Genomic DNA, 20,629 nt, shown 5'->3' on the forward strand with positions numbered 1-20,629 from the left:
AGCCCATTGTGGCAGTCCCTGTATCAGGCTACCTAGTTGAGGGTCTTCCTCTCCTTCATCAACCCTTCATCTCCCCAAGCATCACGCTCTTCTCCAAGAAACAGCCCCTTCTAGCAAAATGCTCAAAGTATGTGAGATGAAGCTTCATCATTCTTGCCTCTAAAGAGCACTCCAATTGCACCCCTCCAAAATGTATTTGTTTGTTCTTTTGGCAATCCATGGGATGTTCAGTGCTCTTCTCCATCACCACAGCTCAAAGGTACTAATTCTTTTTTCTGTCATCCTTATTCATTGTCCAGCTCTCAGATGCATAGCAAGTGATTGGAAAGATCACGGTTTCAATCAGATGTACCTTAGTCCTCAAACTGATGTCATTACTCCTCAATAATTTGGAGAGGTCTCTAACCACAGATTTTCCCAGTGCAATTCATCTCCTTATTTCCTGACTGCTGGAAAATACAGAGTGCTGGAACTGGAAAGCAAAAAGGGAAGAACTTGCTCTGCAGTTCTCTAGCTGGAAGAACAAATTTAAACTTCAAGTCACAATATTAAAGGATCTTATGGGCAATATATTGAATGGCCCAGAAAGCATCAAAAGAAGAAAGATCCAGTGTGAAAAACAATATACACAAAATTTGTAAGTAAACCAGTATAAACTTAAAAAAAAAGATGGAGGGAATACAGAGTATTACTATACCAAAAAAAAAACTGATTGACACTGAAAATTTTCAGGAAGTACCATAGAAGCCAATGGTAATGAAGGGGGAAGTGGAAGCTGTATTGAAGGCATTGACAAAAAAATAAGGCCCTAAGAATTGATGTGATACCAACTGACTTATTCAATAAACAGACGCAGCCTTGAGTGCACTCACCAGTCTATGCTAGAAGATTTGGAGGACACCTATCTGGCCAATGGATTGAAGGAGGTCCATACTTGTTCCAATTCCCAGGAAAGGTGATCCAAATGAATGTACAAATTATCAACAATATCATTAATTTCACATGTAAGCAAAATACTACTGGAGATCATTTAAAAATGGCTAGAACAGTACATAGATAGGAAACTGCCAGAAATTCTAGCAGGATTGAGAAGAGGCCATAGCACTTAGGGATATCATTACTGATGTCAGATGGATCCTGACTGAAAGTAAAGAATACCAGAAGAATGCCTATATGTGTTTTATTGACTATGCAAAGGCATTTGACTGTGTGGATCATAACAAGTTGTGGCTGACATTGGGAAGAATGGGAATCCCAGAGCACTTAATTGTGCTGATGCAGAACCTATACCTGGTCCAGGAGGCTGTTGTGTGAACAGAGCAGGGGAACACTGCATGGTTTAAAATTAAGAAAGGAGTGCATCAGGGTTATATTCTGTCTCCATAACTATTATAACTGTATGCTGAGCAAATCATTTGAGAAACTGGACTCTATGAAGAGGAATGTGAGATCAGGATCAGAGGGAGACTCATCAATAACCTGTGTTATGCAGATGACACAACGTAAGTTGCTGAAAGGAAGCTGACTTGAAGCACTTGCTGCAGATCAAGAAATGCACCTTTTAAATTTCTTGGTGTGGATTACATCTCGATGTCAAGAAAACAAAGATTCTTACCACTGGACTGATAGGCAACATCATGATGGATGGAGAAGAGATTGAAACCATCAACAACTTCATCTTGCTTGGATCCACAATTAACGCCCGTGGTACCAGCAGTCAGGAAATAAGGAGACACCTTGTCTCAACTGGTATCTGGTATCCCATCAATTCTGGGAGCTTTGTTTTTTTCCAGTACCTTCAGTGTGATAGATCTGTTGCTGTTGTATGCCATCTAGTTGGAACTGTCTCAAAACTGACCCTCTAGTGAGTTTTAAAGGACAATAAATCACCGAGGAGGAGATTACCCACCCTTCTCCCACAGATCAGCTGGTGGATTGAACCTTGTGCCTTTCTGACTGCGGTGCAGCTTCTTACCATTAGGAGGACACTAGAGCTCCTTTCAGTGCAATTGTTGTTATGTATTGTCGGGTGAAAAACTGATCCTTAGCTGACCCTCCAGTGGATTTTCAGAGATAGTAAATTGCATGGGAGGAGATTGTCCATGCTTCTCCCACGGGGCCGCTGATGAATGTGAACTGTGTGCCTTTGGGATTGCAGCACATCAAAACCTTTGCCTCTTTAATTCTACTTCTTAGAACTTAATCAATTTGAATAATAAAAAATAACAACATGGCTACATAAAAATATGTTTATCAATAATTCTTTATAATAGCAAAGTTTTTGAAAACCAAGCCTAATTTTAAGAGAGCTCTGTTGGTGTAGTTCATGAGAGTTGTATTGCTACCCAAAGGCTGCATCTGTCTGGCAGTTTGAATCCATCAACCAGTCCTTGAGAGAAAGATGGGAAATCTTCTCTCTGGTGTGATTTACAGCCTCAGAAACTTGCTGAGGAGTCAGCTATGAGTCAGTTCCAACTTGATAGCAGTGAGTTTGCATTTGAGTTGAACCACAACTTTCAGCAGTAGAGAAAAATTGTTATTGTTTTTGTTATGTCCAGAGTACTGAGAAGCAACGATGTCAGTCTAGAGATTAAGGTGCACCTAATCCAGGCCATGGTTTTCTCAATTACTTGCCATGCATCAGAGAGCTGGACAGTGACTAAGGAAGACAGAAGGAGAATTGATGCCTTTGAGTTATGGTGCTGTAGAAGGGTCTTGAATATACCACAGACCCACCAAGAAAACAAATAGATCTGTCTCGGAGAGGGTGAGACCAAGTTTCTCCTTGGAGGCTAGGATTTTGAAGCTTAATAAACTTCAAGCACATGGCCAGGAGGGACTGGCCCATAGAGAAGGACATCATGCTAAGCAGGGTGGATGGGCAGCACAGGAGAGGAAGACCCTGGATGAGATGGATTGATAGAGTAATAGGGGTAATGAGGGTAGGTGTGTCGGAGTCAGTAAGACTGACTTAGGACAGGGAAGGCTTCAGAGCTGCTGTACATAGGGTTACTATGAGTCGCAGGTGACTTGTTGGCAAATAACAACAACAACAACAACAACAATGTGCTACTTAGTCCAAACCAACTCATAGCTCACCTTCCTCCTGGGTTTTCAGAGACTATAAATTGCAAGGGTGGAGACTGTCCATCTTTCTCCTGAAGAGCAGCTTGTGGATTTGAACCTCCTGCTTTTGAGATGGCAGGGAAACTCTTTACCTAGTAGGCAACCAGATCCCCCTAGTCGAATATAGTCAAATAATGACATATCCAGGGAGCTCTGGTGGCCGAGCGGCAAGAAACTGTGCTGCAATCCCAAAGGCATGTGGTTCGAGTTCACCAGATGCTTCATGGGAGAAGGATGGGCAATCTCCTCCTGTGTGATTAACTGCGTTTGAAAACCTACTGGAGAGTCAGCTATGGGCCGGTTCCAACTAGATGGTACACAACAACAATAACATATCCATATAATGAAAGCACTAAAGCCGGGTTTAAAAAGAAGGCTTCCAGGATGTGCGGGGGGTGGGGGGTTAGTGATGGAGTTGTACAATTTGATGAGTGAGGGTGTGTGTGATGGAAATTGAAAGAATCTGTACTCAAAAACAACATATTTGAATTTTGTAAATAAACCTAGTATAAAAAAGAATGCTGCTAATAAAATGAAAAGTTAGATATATGTGGTTTCTTGTTACGTGCCACTGAGTCAGAACTGATTCATAGCTGATACTCCGGGGGGGTTTCAGAGGAGATTACCCATTTTCTCCCACAGAGTGATGGTGGACTCGAGCTGTATCCCTTTGGGTTGGCAGCGCAACACTTTACCACTAAGTTACCAGTTGTTGTTGTTGTTATGTGCCGTCGAGTCGTTTGCGACTCATAGCGACCCTATGTACAACAGCGCTAAACCGTGCTCTATCCTGTGCCAATCTCATTGCCTCTGACACACCCATCCCGAGTACCCCAGTCACTGAATCAATCCACCTCATACAGGGTCTTCCCCTCCTGCGCTGTCCCTCTACTCTACCCAGCATGATGTCCCTCTCCAAAGACCTGTCTCTCCTTACAACATGTCCAAAGTATGTCAGACGAAGTCCCAGAATCCTTGCCTCCAAGGAGCAGCCTAGTTTAATCCTCTCTACGATGAATCTGTTTGTTTTCTTGGCAGTCCATGGTACATTCAATACTCTTCTCCAGCACCACAGCTCAAAGGCGTCAATTCTCCTTCTATCCTCCCTAGTCATTGTCCAACTCTCTGATGCATAACAAGTGATTGCAAAAACCATGGCCTGTATCAGGCGGACCTTAGTCTCCAGAGAGACACTGTTGCTCTTGAGTATTTTGGAGAGGTCCCTAACCGCAGACTTTCCCATCGAAATACGTTTTTTTCTTTCCTGGCTACTGGTGCCAAGAGTGTTGACCGTGGAGCCGAGCAAACTGAAGCTGTGAACAATCTCAATCTCTTCGCCGTCCATCCTGATGCTACCGATTGGTATAGTGGTCAGAATTTTTGTCTTCTTAACATTGAGCCTCAGTCCATATTGGAGGCTGCAGTCCTTGACCCTCTGCAGTAAGTGCATGAGGTCCTCCTCAGTTTCAGTCCTTGACCCTCTGCAGTAAGTTTCAGGGAGCAAGGTTGTGTCATCTGCATAACACAGGTTGTTGATAGATCGGCTGACATTTAATCGTGCTAATGCGAAACCTATACTTGGACCAAGAGGCAGTCGTCAGAACAGAGCAGGGCAACACTGCATGGTTCAAAATTGGGAAGGGTGTACGTCAGGGATGTGTCCTGTCTCCATACCTTTTCAACCTGTATGCAGAGCAGATTATCCGAGAGGCGGAGCTCTATGAGGAGAGGCGTGGCGGTAGGATTGGTGGACGATAACAAGTCACCAGAGCTTCCTATAATGTGCTTAGATTCATAAATTAATAATCTGAAGGTTGATTTAAAATTTGTGAAGAAAATGAGCAAATATATAGAAAAAATATTGAAAAGAAATATACCAAAATGGTTAATTGTGGTAATTTCTAGGTGCTGAGATTTTTTCTTTTCTATTCTTCTAATTTTTTTACAATGAACATGTACTATTTTTACATTGAGAAAAAACCCAATAAGGGTTTGGCTTTGTTAGTAGGCAGACCTGGCTGCCTGAGGACATAGGGAACCTATTTCTGGCACAGAAACTGCTTGAGCTCAGCAGGGAGGCAGAATGAACGTGATGTGTGTCCCAGGCAGCAGGGAGATCAGTCATAAATGTGGGATCATAGAGGGACACTGTGAGAAATAGAATTGAATGGGCACAAAGGCGGTGGATAATGAAGGCCTTTGAAAGGCAGGCAGACAAGCTGGGACTTGAGCTGTAAGCAGTAAGAGGCCTCCGGAGATTCTTAATCAAAGAACATGCTAGGAACAGCACTTCAGAAAGCTTAGCCTGCAGCTGTTTGCAAGGTGGCCTGGGTGTAGAGGGGGGTGCAGGGAACAGGTGGGGGCTGTCTGGCGGCTTGAACTCAAGAGGAGGCTGCATCCTGGCTCAAGGTGATGAAAGCAGAATGAAGTGTTGGGAGAGAAAGGAAGAAATAAATCTAAAAGATGAAGCCAAGGAGAAATAACAGCTCTGAGTGGCAGATTCAGCACAGAGATTGAAAAAGATGTAAGCATCAATGATGGCACCAGTTTTAACGCAGGTGATTAGGAGGGAGTGGTGACAGTGGTGGGCCAGTTGGGGAAATGGAGCTAATTTAGAAAGGGAAATGGTGAGTTTAAGGCATGATAAGTTTGAAGTACTTGTGAAACCATAGTACTGGTGTTACACAGTGGTTAAAGCATCCAACTGCTAACTGAAAGATCAAGGGTTGAACCAATCACTACTTCATGAAAGAAAGATGAGGCAGTTTATTTCTGTAAAGATGTATAGCCCTCTGGTGTCCTAGTGTTAAAAATCTCTCCTGCAATACCAAAGGCACAGGGTTCTAATCCACCAGCTGCTCCATGAGAGAAAGATGGGCAATCTCTTCCCATGCCATTTACTGCCTTTGAAAACCTGCTGGAGGGACAGGTATAGGTCAGTTTCAACTCAAAGTTGCACAACTATATGAGGCACATTTCTTCTGTCCTACAGGGTCACTAGGAGTTGAAATGGGCTCAGTGGCAGTGCTTTTTGTTGGCTTGTTTCTCTGTGAGACGAAAGGATATTTTTAAATAGAAATACCATTTGACCCAGGAATTCCACTACCAGGAATATACCCCAAAGAGACCATAACTACCACTAAAGCAGATATATGCACACCCATGTTTATTGCAGCTTTGTTCACAATAGCAAGGAGTTGGAAAAAACCTATGTTCATCAACAAACAAATGGATAAAGAAGCTGTGGTATACTCACACAATGGAATACTATGCTGCATTGAAAAAAAAGGAACTCATGAAATATTATTCAAAATGGGTGACCCTGGAGGACATTATGCTGAGTGAAATATCTCAGTCACAAGAGGACAAATACTGCATACTGCCACTGTTGTAAAACTGACTGACATTGAGGTTTGGAGGAGAATGATAACAAGGGAATAAATAATGTATACTGCATTGAAACAGATGAGGGAGAGAAGTGTTTAAAAGGGATAATACAATTATGTATTATTGTCATGTCATGAATCCAGAATGAAGGCTTTACAGTGCAGTGGACTTGGGAGAGATTATATAACAATGAAAGAATTTTTATTTTACTTTTCAAAGAGAAGAGTGAATTGCAGGGGGGGGTGGGCAGGGAGAAAAGTACAGCAATGAATGAATGGAAATCTAAAGTCTGTAAACTTTCATTAAAATTAATTTTAAAAATCCAATAACCATCACAATGACTAATCACAAGACTAAATACTAAATAATCTAACTAGAAGAAAGGATATTTTTACACCAACTTTTGGACCTAGGCTGGATTTTGTCCTCATTAGATGTTTTCACTGTGTTTTTAAATTTTCCTTCAGGTTTATATTTTAAAACTTTTACATAAGAAAATGTTTTTCAGGAAAAAAATATTTCCTATCATAGAGAGAGTTAAACCAGGCTTCTCCTTGGAGGCAAGGATTCTGGGGCTTTGTCTGACATACTTTGGACATGTTGTAAAGAGGGACCAGTCCTTGGAGAGGGACATCATGCTTGGTAGGGTGGAGGGACGGCACAAGAGAGGAAGACCCCCTATGAGGTGGATTGATTCAGTGACTGGGGTAATCGGGATGGGTGTATCGGAGATAGTGTGATTGGCACAGGATAGAGCAGGGTTTAGGGCTGTTGTACATAGGGTCGCCAAGAGTTGCAAGCGACTCGACAGCACGTAACAACAACAATAGCATCTCAACCTAGATGTAATAATTCCTTGACCAGTTTTCTATTGCATATCACATAAATGGCTTGAAAATGTTTCCTTTTCTTAAAAGGAAAGATATTTTCACTGGAGTAAGAGATTTCCTTTACAATTGATGATTATCAAGCAAACTTGGTTTTGTCCTTAACAGATTTTTTTCAAGTGGAGTTTCTCCCACATTAGAACATTTTTTGTGGCTACTTTGTCAAGTCCAATTTTGCCTGGTAGAATTTTGTAAGTCTAATCTTTGCCTGGAATATTTCATTCTTATGCCTGTTCTTAAGTTATGAATGTGCCACTTTCAATACCATTAGGTTTCTTTTATGTTGACCATTTCTTCCAGGAATTGGATAAAATACCAAGGTCTGGTATGACTGTGGCCAAACATTGCATTCACAATATCTTTGAGGTCAGAACACTTGTTTTCTTGGGTCCATCATCTTATAGGCATTAGGTCCAGACCAACGAGTTCTGGTGGCATAGTGGGTTACATGGAAGCTAACCAAAAGTTCAGTTTGAATCGACTAGCTGCTCCTCAAGAGAAAAATAGGAAGCAAGTCTGTTCCTGTTAACATTTGCAACTGGAGAAACTCAGTGCAGGGCAGCCCTGAACTGGAATTAACTCAATGTCAGGGGGTAACTGATGGAACCAACACAGATACTGGCTTTGTCCAAAGTATTGGGTAAGATGAAATTGTTCCTGACCTGTGACTCCATGAGAGAAACTGGCCAAGTCCTCTAAAGGCTCTACCCATGCTTCAGTCTCATCACAGACTAGGAAGGGCAAAATAGTCCAAGTTACCACCTTCTTCCCCCCAAAAGCACCTTCTCCAAACCTAGTGAGGATTCTTGATTGAATAATCTCAAAATAGTTTGCATAGAGAGAGATCAAGGAATTAGCTTTCACAGACCCTTTAAAACAAAGATCCCAGATTTGAATTCTCTTAAAGGACATGCAGAAGGATATGGATGAGAAGATGGATCTCTTGATAAACATACAGAAAAACAACAAGCTGTGAGTATACCTTACACTCGTCCCTCCCCACCTCTAATGAGTCTCCTTTCACTTTGTTAAATCTGGGGTCCAGGTGACACTTGACTCTTTAAGTGTGGTCTTGGTTTTTATTGTACCAATGATACAGAGTCAAGGCTTCCCATGGTCCCTTTATAATTGGTTATGCCTTACGACCTTGGACGTGATCCCGACAATTCTCTGCCCCAACCCTGACCACCAGACTCCCTAGAAAAGGACCAAAGAAACAGGAGGAATTCATCATGATGGAAATGAATGACTCACATCCACCATTCAGGCTCAAGAAAATGTATGGAACTGATGGAACGCTATCTCCTCGTCACAGGAAGATTCTGGCAGCACAAAAAGTGAGGCAGGACTCAATAGAACCCATTCATTGTAAGACTTGTGTGAGTAAAGGCCAGCCCTATCCCAACACTGGGGGAACTGTCTAGTCTCATGTCTCTTCCTGATTTCCTCTGAGCCTCTTCACTCATCTTTTGCTTATAAAGGGACTTGTACAACCCTTCAGATGCCCCCTGGATCCCACTCTAGTCTTGAGCTCTCAGTGCTCTTGATCTCTGGACTCAGAGAGAATCCTAAGCCATGACATTATAGGATTCAACTCTGAGAGTTGCTCTTGAGCACCACTGAATTATTCTGTCTTTTTGCAGCAAGGTCTGATTAGAGGTCCATCAGGCCGGCCATGTTGGGCCAGGGAAAAATAATCATCCGGTGCTACTTCCATCTTTGCAGGAGGAAGGTTTGTTGTGTGTACCTCCAAAAACGACTATCAGAGGTAGGTTGACTTGTCCCATTTGGGAATGCCATCAGTTGCAAAATGTGCATGATGGCCTGCACTTGCATCAAATCCCTCTGTGTGGTTTTGGGGGTGGGGGTCAGGATTACTGGGGGGTTGGAACGGTATTGTTCTTCCTGCTCCCTGACACCCAGAAGACATGCACGTCGTGGGCCTAGTGCCCTCTGGAAGGAACTTAGGCAAGCAAGTCTGGAGGCTGTTAGAGGGTATTGGGAGGGAAGAGGCTTGTTCCTAAGACACCCTTTCACACACCGCTCGGCGAGGGTTGCCCCAGCTGCTGACCTGACCTTGTCTCAGATTCCTGCCTTTCTCCCCATCTTGCAAGACACTTCCACGCCAGGCCTGGGCACCTTTCTCACCCCTGACATCGGGAGCTGCCTTCTGACTCAAGCTGTGCTTCACTCCCAGTGCAACCAAGGACATTCTTCCAACCTCGTACAGCCATGAAAACCAACGGCAGCTTCTCCTCACCCCTTGAGCTAACCAGGAAAGGCTTGTCACCCTCACACACACCACCCCATCCCAGGCCTCCACTGGAAGATTAAAATCTTCATACAAAGCCAAAAAGGAGTCATGGGTTTGAATATAAGAAAAACTTAAGTATGCAAAATAGTGTCAACTTTTTCTTCTTCTGAATTGTATACTTCAGATTCAAATCCCTCTTCCTGCTTCCTTATGGATCAGCAGGAAAATCCACCCAAATCATCCTCAAGATGTCCCCTACGGCTGCCACCTCTCTCCACCTCTTCTGGTTCTGCAAAGCTCCCTGGTTTTACATCTCTTTGCTCTCAAATCAAAACTGGCATACAATTGGCTCTCCTTTGAGTTTCTAAGGCTGGTAACTGCAGGGAAGGAGATTGTCCATTTTTCTCCTGCAGAGACCCTGGTGGATTTGAGCTGCCAGGGAGGCATGATCTTTGCATTAGCAGCACGATTCCCTACAGACTCGGCCACCGCAGGGATCTTTGTCCATCTGGCTAGTCTCCATCCACTCAGGCTCTTGCAGTCTTTGACTTCCTGTTCCTGCATTGTATGCAGGGCCTGTATCTTGAAGAGTGTGGAGAACCCCGAGACCTGTGGTTTTCCTGCCTTGCTCCCCTTTGAGGTCTTTCCAACTAGTAGAGCTGGGGTTCCCAAAGTTCATGAGACTTGGTCCCCTTTCTGGGTTCCGAGAGTCTGCTTTCTGGCCTCCTTCATGGTTTTTCTCCCTTCCCCAAAGGTGGAATAAGTCTCCAGAGCACTTAGGTCTTCCCATAGCTGGGAAAAGCCTGGGAGCTCTGACTGCTCGATGCTGTGTCCTGTCTCAGATCTCCTAACAGAGAGAAAATAAAGCTTAGGTGACAGCATCTAATAAAAATAAAGACCCAGAGATAACAGTGTTTTCATAAATTATCCTACCATGAATGTGACTTTCGGGCTCCATTTTGACAAAGGAAGAAGTAATGGATTCCTATAATTTTTTTATACAAGCTATTTCTTGTTTTATCTCTTTCTAAGTTAGTTAGTTAGTTAGTTAGTTACTTCACTTCACCAAAATTGCTACTGATCCTTCCCAGAGTCTCTCCTAATCCGTACCTGCCCCCTACCAAGTTATAACTATTCTAATCTCTATCACTATGCAATATATTGCCTATTCTTGAACCTGACATAAATGGGATCATATATATTCTTTCATGTCTCATTTGCTCAAAATTATATCTGCAAAATTCATGCATATTGTTGTATATAGCAATCATTCATTTTAAAATTGCAAGGCAGTTTCCATTTTATAGGTGGACCATAATTTATTTCTCCATTCTTCTCTTGGTGGTCTACATTACTATTTATAATCGTCCAATTTGGTTTCACTGCTGTTTTCTTGCCCCCGTTTAGGCAGACTTCTAACGCCATCCTTGGTCCCCTGCAGGTCATTTTGCTTACTCTTCCCTGGTGAATTTCATACTATGGTGCACTTGACCCAAACCATGACATGTTCAGTTGCTTGGTATGAGGGTGTGCATTAGGCAATGAATAAGAAAGACAGAAAAGGAATTGATGTCTTTGAACTGTGTAGGCAAATAGTATTGAATATGCCATGGACTGTCAAAAAAATACCCAAATCTATATTGAAGGAAGAACAACTAGATTGTTTCCTAGAGGCAAGGATGACAAAACTTTGTTTCACATACTTTGGACATGGTGTCTGGAGGTAGCAGTCCTTAGAAAAAGAAATGACAGTTTCTCAAAAAGTTGAAAGTAGAAATACCATTTGACCCAGAAATTTCACTACTGGGAGTATACCCTAAAAAAAACCAGAACTGCCACCCAAACAGATAAATGCACACCCATGTTTATTGCTGTATTGGTCACAATAGCAAAGAGATGAAAACAATCCAAGTGCCTGTCAACAAATGAATGGCTAGAGAAGCTGTGGTATAGTCACATAATGGAATATTACACAGCACTGAAAAACAAGGAACTAATAAAATATTATACAAAATGGGTGACCCTGGAGGACATTATGCTGAGTGAAATATCTCAGTCACAAAAGGACAAATACTGCATGGTGCCACTGTTGTGAAACAGGACTGACATCAGGGTTGGGGTGAGACTGAGAGAGATGGGATACATAACGTATACTGCATTGAAACAGATGAGGGAGAAAACTATTTAAAAGGAATATATCATTAGCTTTTATTTTCATGACAAGATTCCAGAAAAAGAAATACATAGTAAAGTGGATTGTGGACTCAGGGGTGGGGTGGGATTCTATAATAATGAAATGATTTTTTTTCTTTTCAAAAAGAAGAGCAAACTAGGTGGGGGAGGAGTGGGCAGGGAGGAAAATGTGCAACAATAAGTGGGGGTGGGAATTAAATTGGAAGAATATGATGTAAAAAAGAAATTATTAATCCATTTTAAAAAGTACAAATATTGCATAATGCCACTTATAAAACAGGACTAATATGGGGTTTAGGGTGAAACTAATAAAAGAGGGGATAAATAATGAATACTGCATTGAAACAAATGAGGGAAAGAACTATAAAAGAAGTATATGATTAGGTATTACTTGCATGGCAACAGTTCAAAATAAGAGGTGCATAGCAGAGTGGACTGGGGGAAGGAAATTGTGCAACAATGAGAGAATTTTTTTTAAGAGAAAAGCAAATTGGGGGGTTAGAGAGGAAAATGTGCAACAATAAATGAATGGAAATCCAAGGTTTCAGTAAACTTTCATTGTTGGTTGTTTGTTGTTGTTGTTGTTGTTATGTGCCGAGTCACCTGTGACTCATAGAGACTCTATGTACAATAGCCCTAAACCCTGGTCTGTTCTGTACCAATCTCACTGTCTCCAACACACCCACCCCTATTACTCCAGCCATTGAATCAATCCACCTCATAGAGGGTCTTCCTCTCCTGTGCTGTCCCTCCACCCTACCAAGCATGATGTCCCTCTCCAAGGACTGGTCTCTCCTTACAATATGTCCAAAGTATGTCAGACAAAGCTTCAGAATCCTTGCCTCCAAGGAGGAGCCTGGTTTAACCTTCTCCAGAATGAACCTGTTTGTTTTCTTAGCAGTCCGTGGTATATTCAATACTCTTCCAGCACCACAGCTCAAAGGCATCAATTCTCCTTCTATCCTCCCTAGTCATTTTCCAGCTCTCTGAAGCATAGAAAGTGATTGCAAAGAGCATGGCCTGTATCAGGCACATCTTAGTCTCCAGAGTGACATCATTGCTCTTCAGTACTCTGGAGAGGTCTCTAACAGCAGAGTTTATCATTGTAATATGTCTTTTAATTTTCTGGCTGCTGGTGCCAAGAGTATTGACTGTGGAGCCAAGCAAACTAAAGCTGTGAACAATCTCAATCTCTTGACCATCCATCCTGATGCTGCCAATTGGTCCAGTGGTGAGAATCTTAAAGTATTAATAAAAAGAGAAAAAGAAATGCTTGGCAAAGAACAGGGGAAGTGAAAGAGAGGAAGACCTTCAACAAGAGAGCTTGGGACAGTAACAGCAGCAATGACCTTGAGCATGGTGAGGATGGTGCAAGGCAGGGCAAGGTTCCAATCTGTAGTTCATAGGGTGTATGAGTACTAGTCTACTTAACAGCACCTAACAACAATGAATGTGTGAGGGGTCCCCTTTCTGAGCGCCCTTACTCTGATTTGCCCAGCACACTTGACCTCCATCATGCTTATAGTAGAATCCTGCTTTTATATAGCGAAACATTCACCTCTTGTTGGCTGATTCCAATGAGCTTTTCACGGTCCTCATTCTTCCACATTTCACCCTCAGAATGAGCCTCCTTGACTTCCCTGGATTTCTTGATCCTGCTCCTGTTTTTCCTATTTCAGCTTCTTCTCTTCTCTGCCCAAATGCTAAACAGGGGCGACTTTTAGTCTTCTCCTGTTATCTATTATTTTCTAGAGATTTCACTTTCTTCTTAAAGACTGGTAGCAGAAATCAAAATAAACACACCATTTAGGGAGGAGTCACTGGATGGCACAAACTATTAACATGCTCTGCTTGGAGTTTAGCTAGAGGCATTTCAGAAGAAAGGTCTGGTAATCTACCAGACATGTTTCAGAGGTGCTATCAAGTGGCACTGAAGATATTGACAGAAAAAAAAAATAAGGGCCCAGTAATCAATGGGATCCCAACTGAAATATTTCCAGTGACAGATGCAGCTCTGGATGTACTCACTAGTCTACTTCAGGAAACTTGGAGCTGCCTGATCAATTGTTTGAAAGAGATCCATGTCTGTTCTCATTTCCAAGAAAGGTTATCCAACACAATATTTCTTGAACAATATAATTAATATCACATGTAATCAAAACACTACTGAAAATCATTTAAAAATGGCTAGACCAATGCATGTACAGATAACTGTCAGATGTTCAAGCTGGGTTTAGAAGAGGCCAGGGCATCAGGCATGTCATTGTTGATGGATCCTGGCTGGAAGCAAATAATACCAGAAAAATGTCTATTTATATATTATTGACTGTGCAAAGGTCTTTGACTGTGTGGATCATAACAGATTACGGCTAACATTGAGAAGAATGGGAATTCCAGAGCACTTAATTGTGCTTGTGCAAGACCTATACCAAGATCTAGAGGCTGTTGTGCAAACAGGGAACACTACATGTTTTAAGATGAGGAAAGGTGTGTGTTGGGGTTGTATCCTTTCTCCATACCTACTCACTCTGTATGCTGAGAAGATTATTTGAGAAGTTGGACTATATGAAGACGAATATGCTGTCAGGATTGGAGGAAGGCTTATCAAAAACCTTTGTTATGCTGATGACACAACTTGGCTTGTTGAGAGTGAGAAAGATTTGATGCACTTGCTGCAGATGATCAGACACTGCAGCCTTCAGTATGGATTGCATCTTAACGTCTAGAAAACAAAATTTTTAAAAAATTTAAAAAAAAATCATGAAAAGTCAGAGACTTCTCCAAATTATTGAGAAGCAATGGTGTCAGTTTGTGGCAGATTCAGGCCATGGTCTTTTCAATCACTTGGGATGCTATGCATCTTAAAGCTGGATAATGAGTAAGAATGACAGAAGAAGTGAAGCCTTTGAACTGCTGTGGTGCTGGAGATGAGTGCTGAATATCCCATGGACTGCCAAAAGAACAAATATATATCTCTTAGAGAGGGTGTAGCCAGAGGGCTCCTTCGAGACAAAGATGATGAAGCATTGTCTCACATACTATGGGCTTGTTTCTAGAAGAGGGTATTCCTTTGAGAGTGACGTCATCCTTGTTGAGGTGGAGGGACAGTGAAGGAGAGGAAGACCCTTAGCCAGGTGGATTGACACAGTGACTGAAGCAATGGGCTTGAGGGTATGGGAGACTGTGGGAATAGCACAGGATAGGACATGGTTCAAGTCTGTTGTTCATAGCGTCACTATGAGTCACTATGAGTATTTGACTCGACAGCACCTAACAATGTTGCAGGCTCAGTTCTAGACTATCACAAGTAAGTAAGGATAGTAATAAAGCAAGCCACACAATTCCATTTGGTTTCCCTGTGCATATAAGTTATATTCAGACTATACTCTAGCCTATTAGGGAGCTCTGGTGGCTTAGTGAGGGTAAAGGGTTGTGCTGTCAATCCAAAGGCAGGCAGTTTGAACCCACCAGCTGACCAAGGGAGAAATAGAAATCTCTTGGGAGATTTACAGTGATGAGTTAGTTTCCAGTCAATGACAGTCAGCTTGAGCTTTGAGTAGTCTATTAAGTGTGAAATAGCATTATGAAAACTTTTGAGATGGTGTGAGAATTACCAATACATGATGCCAAGATCTGATGCAAACACACACTGCTGGGAAAATGGTACTGCTAGATTGCTTTGCTTGAGACAAGTTGGTGCAAACCTTCAATTTGCAGAAACATGACAACAAAGCACAGTGTCTGCGGAGTGCAGAAGAGGGAAGGACAGTAAAAAGTCACACGCCTGCACTTGCAAAAGCTCAGCTGTGCAAAACTCTGTCGAACACATGGGCTGCTTTATTTTTGTCACTTAATGCATTTAATCAGTGTCAGCTTTAGGTGATTAGAAGGTGAAATCCAAATGAATGTGGTCCCTCCTGAAAGAAAGCAAACTGACTCTGGAAGCTGGAGTCAAGGTTAATTCCTTAATGGACTGGAGGAAAAGGGAAAGTGCATGTGAGTCTAAACCCAACCCTCTGCCTGTCCCTCATGTCGAGGAACAATGATTTTTTTTTTAATTGGGCATCTGGAATCACATCTTGATTAGTTGTAAATGCCTCTACCATCCCTTTTCTGCATCAGCTCTCACACAGGAGCTTGTTAGTCCTGACAGCTGAGCTGGCTGTGAGGAGAATGCAAATTTGTTTGAGAGGAGGAAATGTCAACCCTGCTGTAAAGAAGAATGAACTTGCACAGTGGTCTCCAGCCAATGTCTCTGGCAGATGACCACCACACCTCAATTCAAGCCCTGACCTCTCCCTCAAGGGGAGAGCTGCAAATCCCTTCGCCCGGGCCATCTGTCAAATTCAACACAGCCCCCAGGCCCACGAATGCCCACCTCTACCCCCAGCATCCCTCTGCCTGACTTCCCAGTGGGACACCTTGTCCTTGCTCAGCTCCCTGACAGCCAGAGCACACACAGGTGCATCTCTAGACAAGGCGCAGGCTTCCTTCACACCTGTCCAGCCTGGAGCTCTTGACCAGCCTTCCCAGGAAGAGACCTGAAGGGTGTAGGACTCAGAGACGCCTGCTGTGAATGTTACATCCCCTGCTCTTCTCTCCTAAAGCCCATCTTATTACTTTGAGAGTTTTTGGTGTTTTTTTTTCGTTTTGTGTTGTTTTTTTATTACTATTAAATTTTATTAGTTTCAATGAACATTCACAGGGATTATGGGCTTTCACTCCTTCATTGCCGCACCATTCTCTCCACCCTCCTTCCCAGTTTGTTCTTCTTCCCCGCCATCCGAATGTCTGTTTTAATTGTCCAATTGCCACAGTGCTTGTCAAAGTCAGTTCTGATTAATCTCCTTTGTCGGTGTGTCCTTTGCCATTCCCTATCACTCCTCCCTGAGAGAGACTTCACCCTGAGTCATAAGGAAAAGGGGATGGCGTATTCTCTTAGCTACTTCCTGCTGAAGAGGGACGCTGTGGGTTTCAGGGTGAAGATCTTCTCTCACTACTCTAAAGGGCCCCTTTGGCAGTAGGAAACACATAGACTATTATGGAGATTGATTTTGGAATTTAGATGCACTCTTATTGATTGTGCTTGGCCGTACATGTTCATATCCTTGAAGATGTATCATGGGGGTGTTGCAACCTAGAAGACACAAATTTGACTAACAAGTTATAAGTACATGAGTCAAAAATTATGGAAAAGTAAAAGAAAGGATTCTTTCATTGTTTTACAAACCCTCCCCCAGGTCCCCTCCACCATGTAGCCCTCGCTCTAGACTCCTGTGATGACAGAAGTACCTAGTCATATATCTCTTTTAAACAGTTTTCTCCCTCCTCTGTTTCAGTGCAGTATACATTATTGAACCCATCTTACTCAGTCACTTTGAGAGTTTTTGAAAGAATATCATAAAGTACCTGAGCAAGTGGAATTTTCTCTCCACTTTATTAAGATAAGAAAATAAAAACCAACTAATTGCACTGGGAAAATCTGCTACCAGGGACTTCTCTAGAGTGCTTAAAAGAAACGATGTCAGTCTAAAGACTAAGGTGCGCCTGACCCAGGCCATGGTTTTTGCAGCTGCTTGCTATGCATCAGAGAGCTGGAATGACTAGGGATGAGAGAATAAAAATTGATGCCTTTGGGTTGTGATGCTGGAAAAGAGTCTTGAACATACCATGAACTGCCAGGTGAACAAACAGGTCTGTCTTGGAGAGAGTGAAACCAAGTTTCTCCTTGAAGGCTAGAATTTTGAAGCTCCATCTCCCTTACTTTGGGCACGTGGCCAGGAGGGGCTGGTCCTTGGAGAAGGACACATCATGTTCAGAAGGATGGAAGGACAGAACAGGAGAGGAAAACCCTGGATTAGATGGATTGACACAATAACTGGGGCGATGGAGTAGGTATGTTGGAGTCAGCAAGACTGGCTCAGGACAGGGCAGGCTTCAGAGCTGTTGTCTATAAGGTCACTATGAGTTGCAGGTAACTCGACAGCACATAACAACAACTATTATAACAGAAATACCACAAATGGGTGTCTTCAACAAACAGAAATTTCTCCTCTCACTGTTTAGGAGGCTCAGAGCCCAGATTCAGGGTGTCAGCTACAGGGGAAGTTTCTACAGGAAGGTTTTTATCACTCATTTCACTCTGGGTTTAGGAATTTCCCAGTGCAGAGACCCAGGACTAAAGGATGCGCTCCAGTCCCAGCTCTTCTTTCTCGGTGGTAGTAGGTCTCACTCTCTCTGCTTGCTTCATTCTTCTCTCATGAGATGAAAGATGATATGTGCACATCACAGGGGTCAGGTCTGGAATCTGATAAAGGGGGTTGCATTGCACTCAAATCACCTTATATTGATTTTGCTGATCACATAAAACCAAAATAAACCCAACACATTGCCATTGAGTTAAATAGACTCACAGCTGCCCTTCCATTGGGTTTCTGGGACTTAAATGGCACAGGAAGAGATTGTCCATTTTTCTTCCACAGTGAGGATGTTATTACATAACTGCCAAACCACTGAGAACCACAGCTCAGTCACGATGACACATGTTGTTGTTGTTGTTGTTAGGTGCCATCTAGTGACTCATAGCGACCCTATGAACAACAGATCTGAACCTGGTCCTACCCTGCACCATCCTCACACTTCCTGACACACTAGAGCCCATTGCAGCAGTCACTGTGTCCATGCACCTGGTTGAGGGTCTTCCTCTCCTTCACCGACCCTCTACCTCTCAAAGCATGAAGTTCCTCTCCAAGGAGTAGCCTCTCCTAGCAACACGCCTGAAGTATATGAGACAAAGCTTTATCATCTTTGCCTACAAGGAGCACTCTGGCTGCACATTTTCCAAGACATATCTGTTCATTCTCCTGGCAGTCCCTGGAATGTTCAGTGCTCTTCTGCAGCACCACAGCTCAAAGACATCAACTCCTCTTCTGTCATCCTTATTTATTATCCGGTTCTCATATACATAGCAAGTGATTTAAAAGGCTATGGCTTTGATCAGACGTACCCTAATCCTTAAACTGATATAGTGAGGGAGGTACAATTCAATCCATTACTTCACCTGTCACTTCCTCTATGGCATGCCTTTTGATGGCTCTCTGGATCTTATCTGAATGCTCTGTGGATGTGAGAAGATGTGAGTTCCTTCAGGGCAGAGATCACATGGACTTTTATTTTTCACCCTGACTCCTGGTGGCTTAGTGGTAAAGTGTTGCACTATCAATCCAAAGGCTGGCAGCTTGAGTCCACCATCAACTCCAGCATAGAGACGGGCAATCTCCTCATATGTGATTTGCTGCTACTAAAAACCTGCTGGAGGTCCAGCTTTGAGTTGGTTCCAACTTGATGGTAAACGGCAGCAACCTGCTATTTGGTGGAGGGGTGACACAGTCCCTGTTTCTGACATTCAAGCTTGACTTAGTCCTCTCCCTCCTACAAATCAGGACTCAGGTGCTGTGGAGTCTTTTTAATGTTTCAGACATCTACTCCTTAATCTCCACATGGCCCTTCCTATCTCCTGCAGTAACCCTGGACTCTCATCATAGTTTGTCACAGACTGGAGTCCAAATGCATGTGTGATAACTACTTTATTCTCACTGTTCCTGATTTTTTCCCCCTGCTACCTTCTGTGCCAAAAGATCCCCAAGTGTTCCATACACGTGTGTGTCCCCCTTCAAGATGTGATAGGCCCTCCAAAGGTCCAGCTGGCAACCAAGACTCACAACACACTGGCCCTCAGCCCTCAGCCTACAGGTGTGGACAAACATTTCAGTATTTTACAATTCCGGCATGCCCAAATGCTGGCCGACTCTGAGCCAGAGACCCCCAATTCATCTGGCAAGTCCCCTCCGCTGATATCCACTTAGAATGAAAAAAAAGCCACAAGATCCACTTAAAAACAACAACATACTTCTGTGCTCAAGATACTCCCCCCCCCCCCCGCTTTCACTTACTGGATAATATCCAGACTCCTTAAACTATGACTCAAGGCCACAATTTTTATCTTAATTTATATTTCTGAATTTAGCCCCTTCTGTGGACATATCTGAGGAGAATGGGAATACCAGAACACTTGATCTTGCTAATGCTAAACCTGTACTTGGACTAGGAGGCAGTCATAAGAACAGAGCAAAGAAACACTGCATGGTTCAAAATTGGGAAGGGTGTATGCCAGGCATGTGTCCTGTCTCCATAGCTTTTCAATCTCTATGCAGAACAGATCATCCAGGAAGCTGGGTTCTATGAGGAGGAATGTGGCATCAGGATTGGAGAAAGACACATCAACAACCTGTATTATGCAGATCACACACCCTGCTTGCTGAAACTGAGGAGGACCTGAAGTGCAGAAAGTCAAGGACTGCAGCCTTAAATATGGATTGAAGCTCAACATCAAGAAGACAAAGATTCTCACCACTGGGCCAATTGGCAGCATCAGGATGGATGGTGAAGAGATTGAGATTGTTAACAGCTTTAGTTTCCTTGGCTCCACAATCAACACTCTTGGTGCCAGTAGCCAGGAAATCAAAAGATGAATTGCATTGGGAAAGTCTGCTGTCAGAGACCTCTCGAGAGTCAGTCTGGAGACTAAGGTGCTACTGATCCAGACCATAATCTTTACAGTTACTTGCTATGCATCAGAAAGCTGGACAATGATTAGCTATGATAGAGGAGAATAGATGCCTTGGAGCTATGATGCTGGAGAAGAGTTGAATATACCATGACCTGCTAGGAGAACAAACAGGTTCATCCCAGAGATGGTGAAGCTCCTTGGAGCTGCTCCTTG

General features: G+C 43.0%; 1 protein-coding gene across 1 annotated transcript; it reads left to right on the plus strand.

The window, feature by feature from the left end:
* Positions 1-8,301: 8,301 nt before the first annotated feature.
* TEX35 (testis expressed 35) lies at positions 8,302-8,824 on the plus strand (the record flags this gene model as incomplete). Its single annotated transcript, XM_006887766.1, has 2 exons — positions 8,302-8,372; positions 8,716-8,824. Coding segments are annotated over 2 exons (180 nt in total), but the record flags the coding sequence as incomplete, so codon positions are not given.
* Between the last annotated feature and the right edge of the window lie 11,805 nt (positions 8,825-20,629).

Source organism: Elephantulus edwardii, unplaced genomic scaffold (assembly GCF_000299155.1).
Source record: "Elephantulus edwardii isolate Elephantulus edwardi_28Jun2011 unplaced genomic scaffold, EleEdw1.0 scaffold00061, whole genome shotgun sequence".
NCBI lineage: Eukaryota > Metazoa > Chordata > Mammalia > Macroscelidea > Macroscelididae > Elephantulus > Elephantulus edwardii.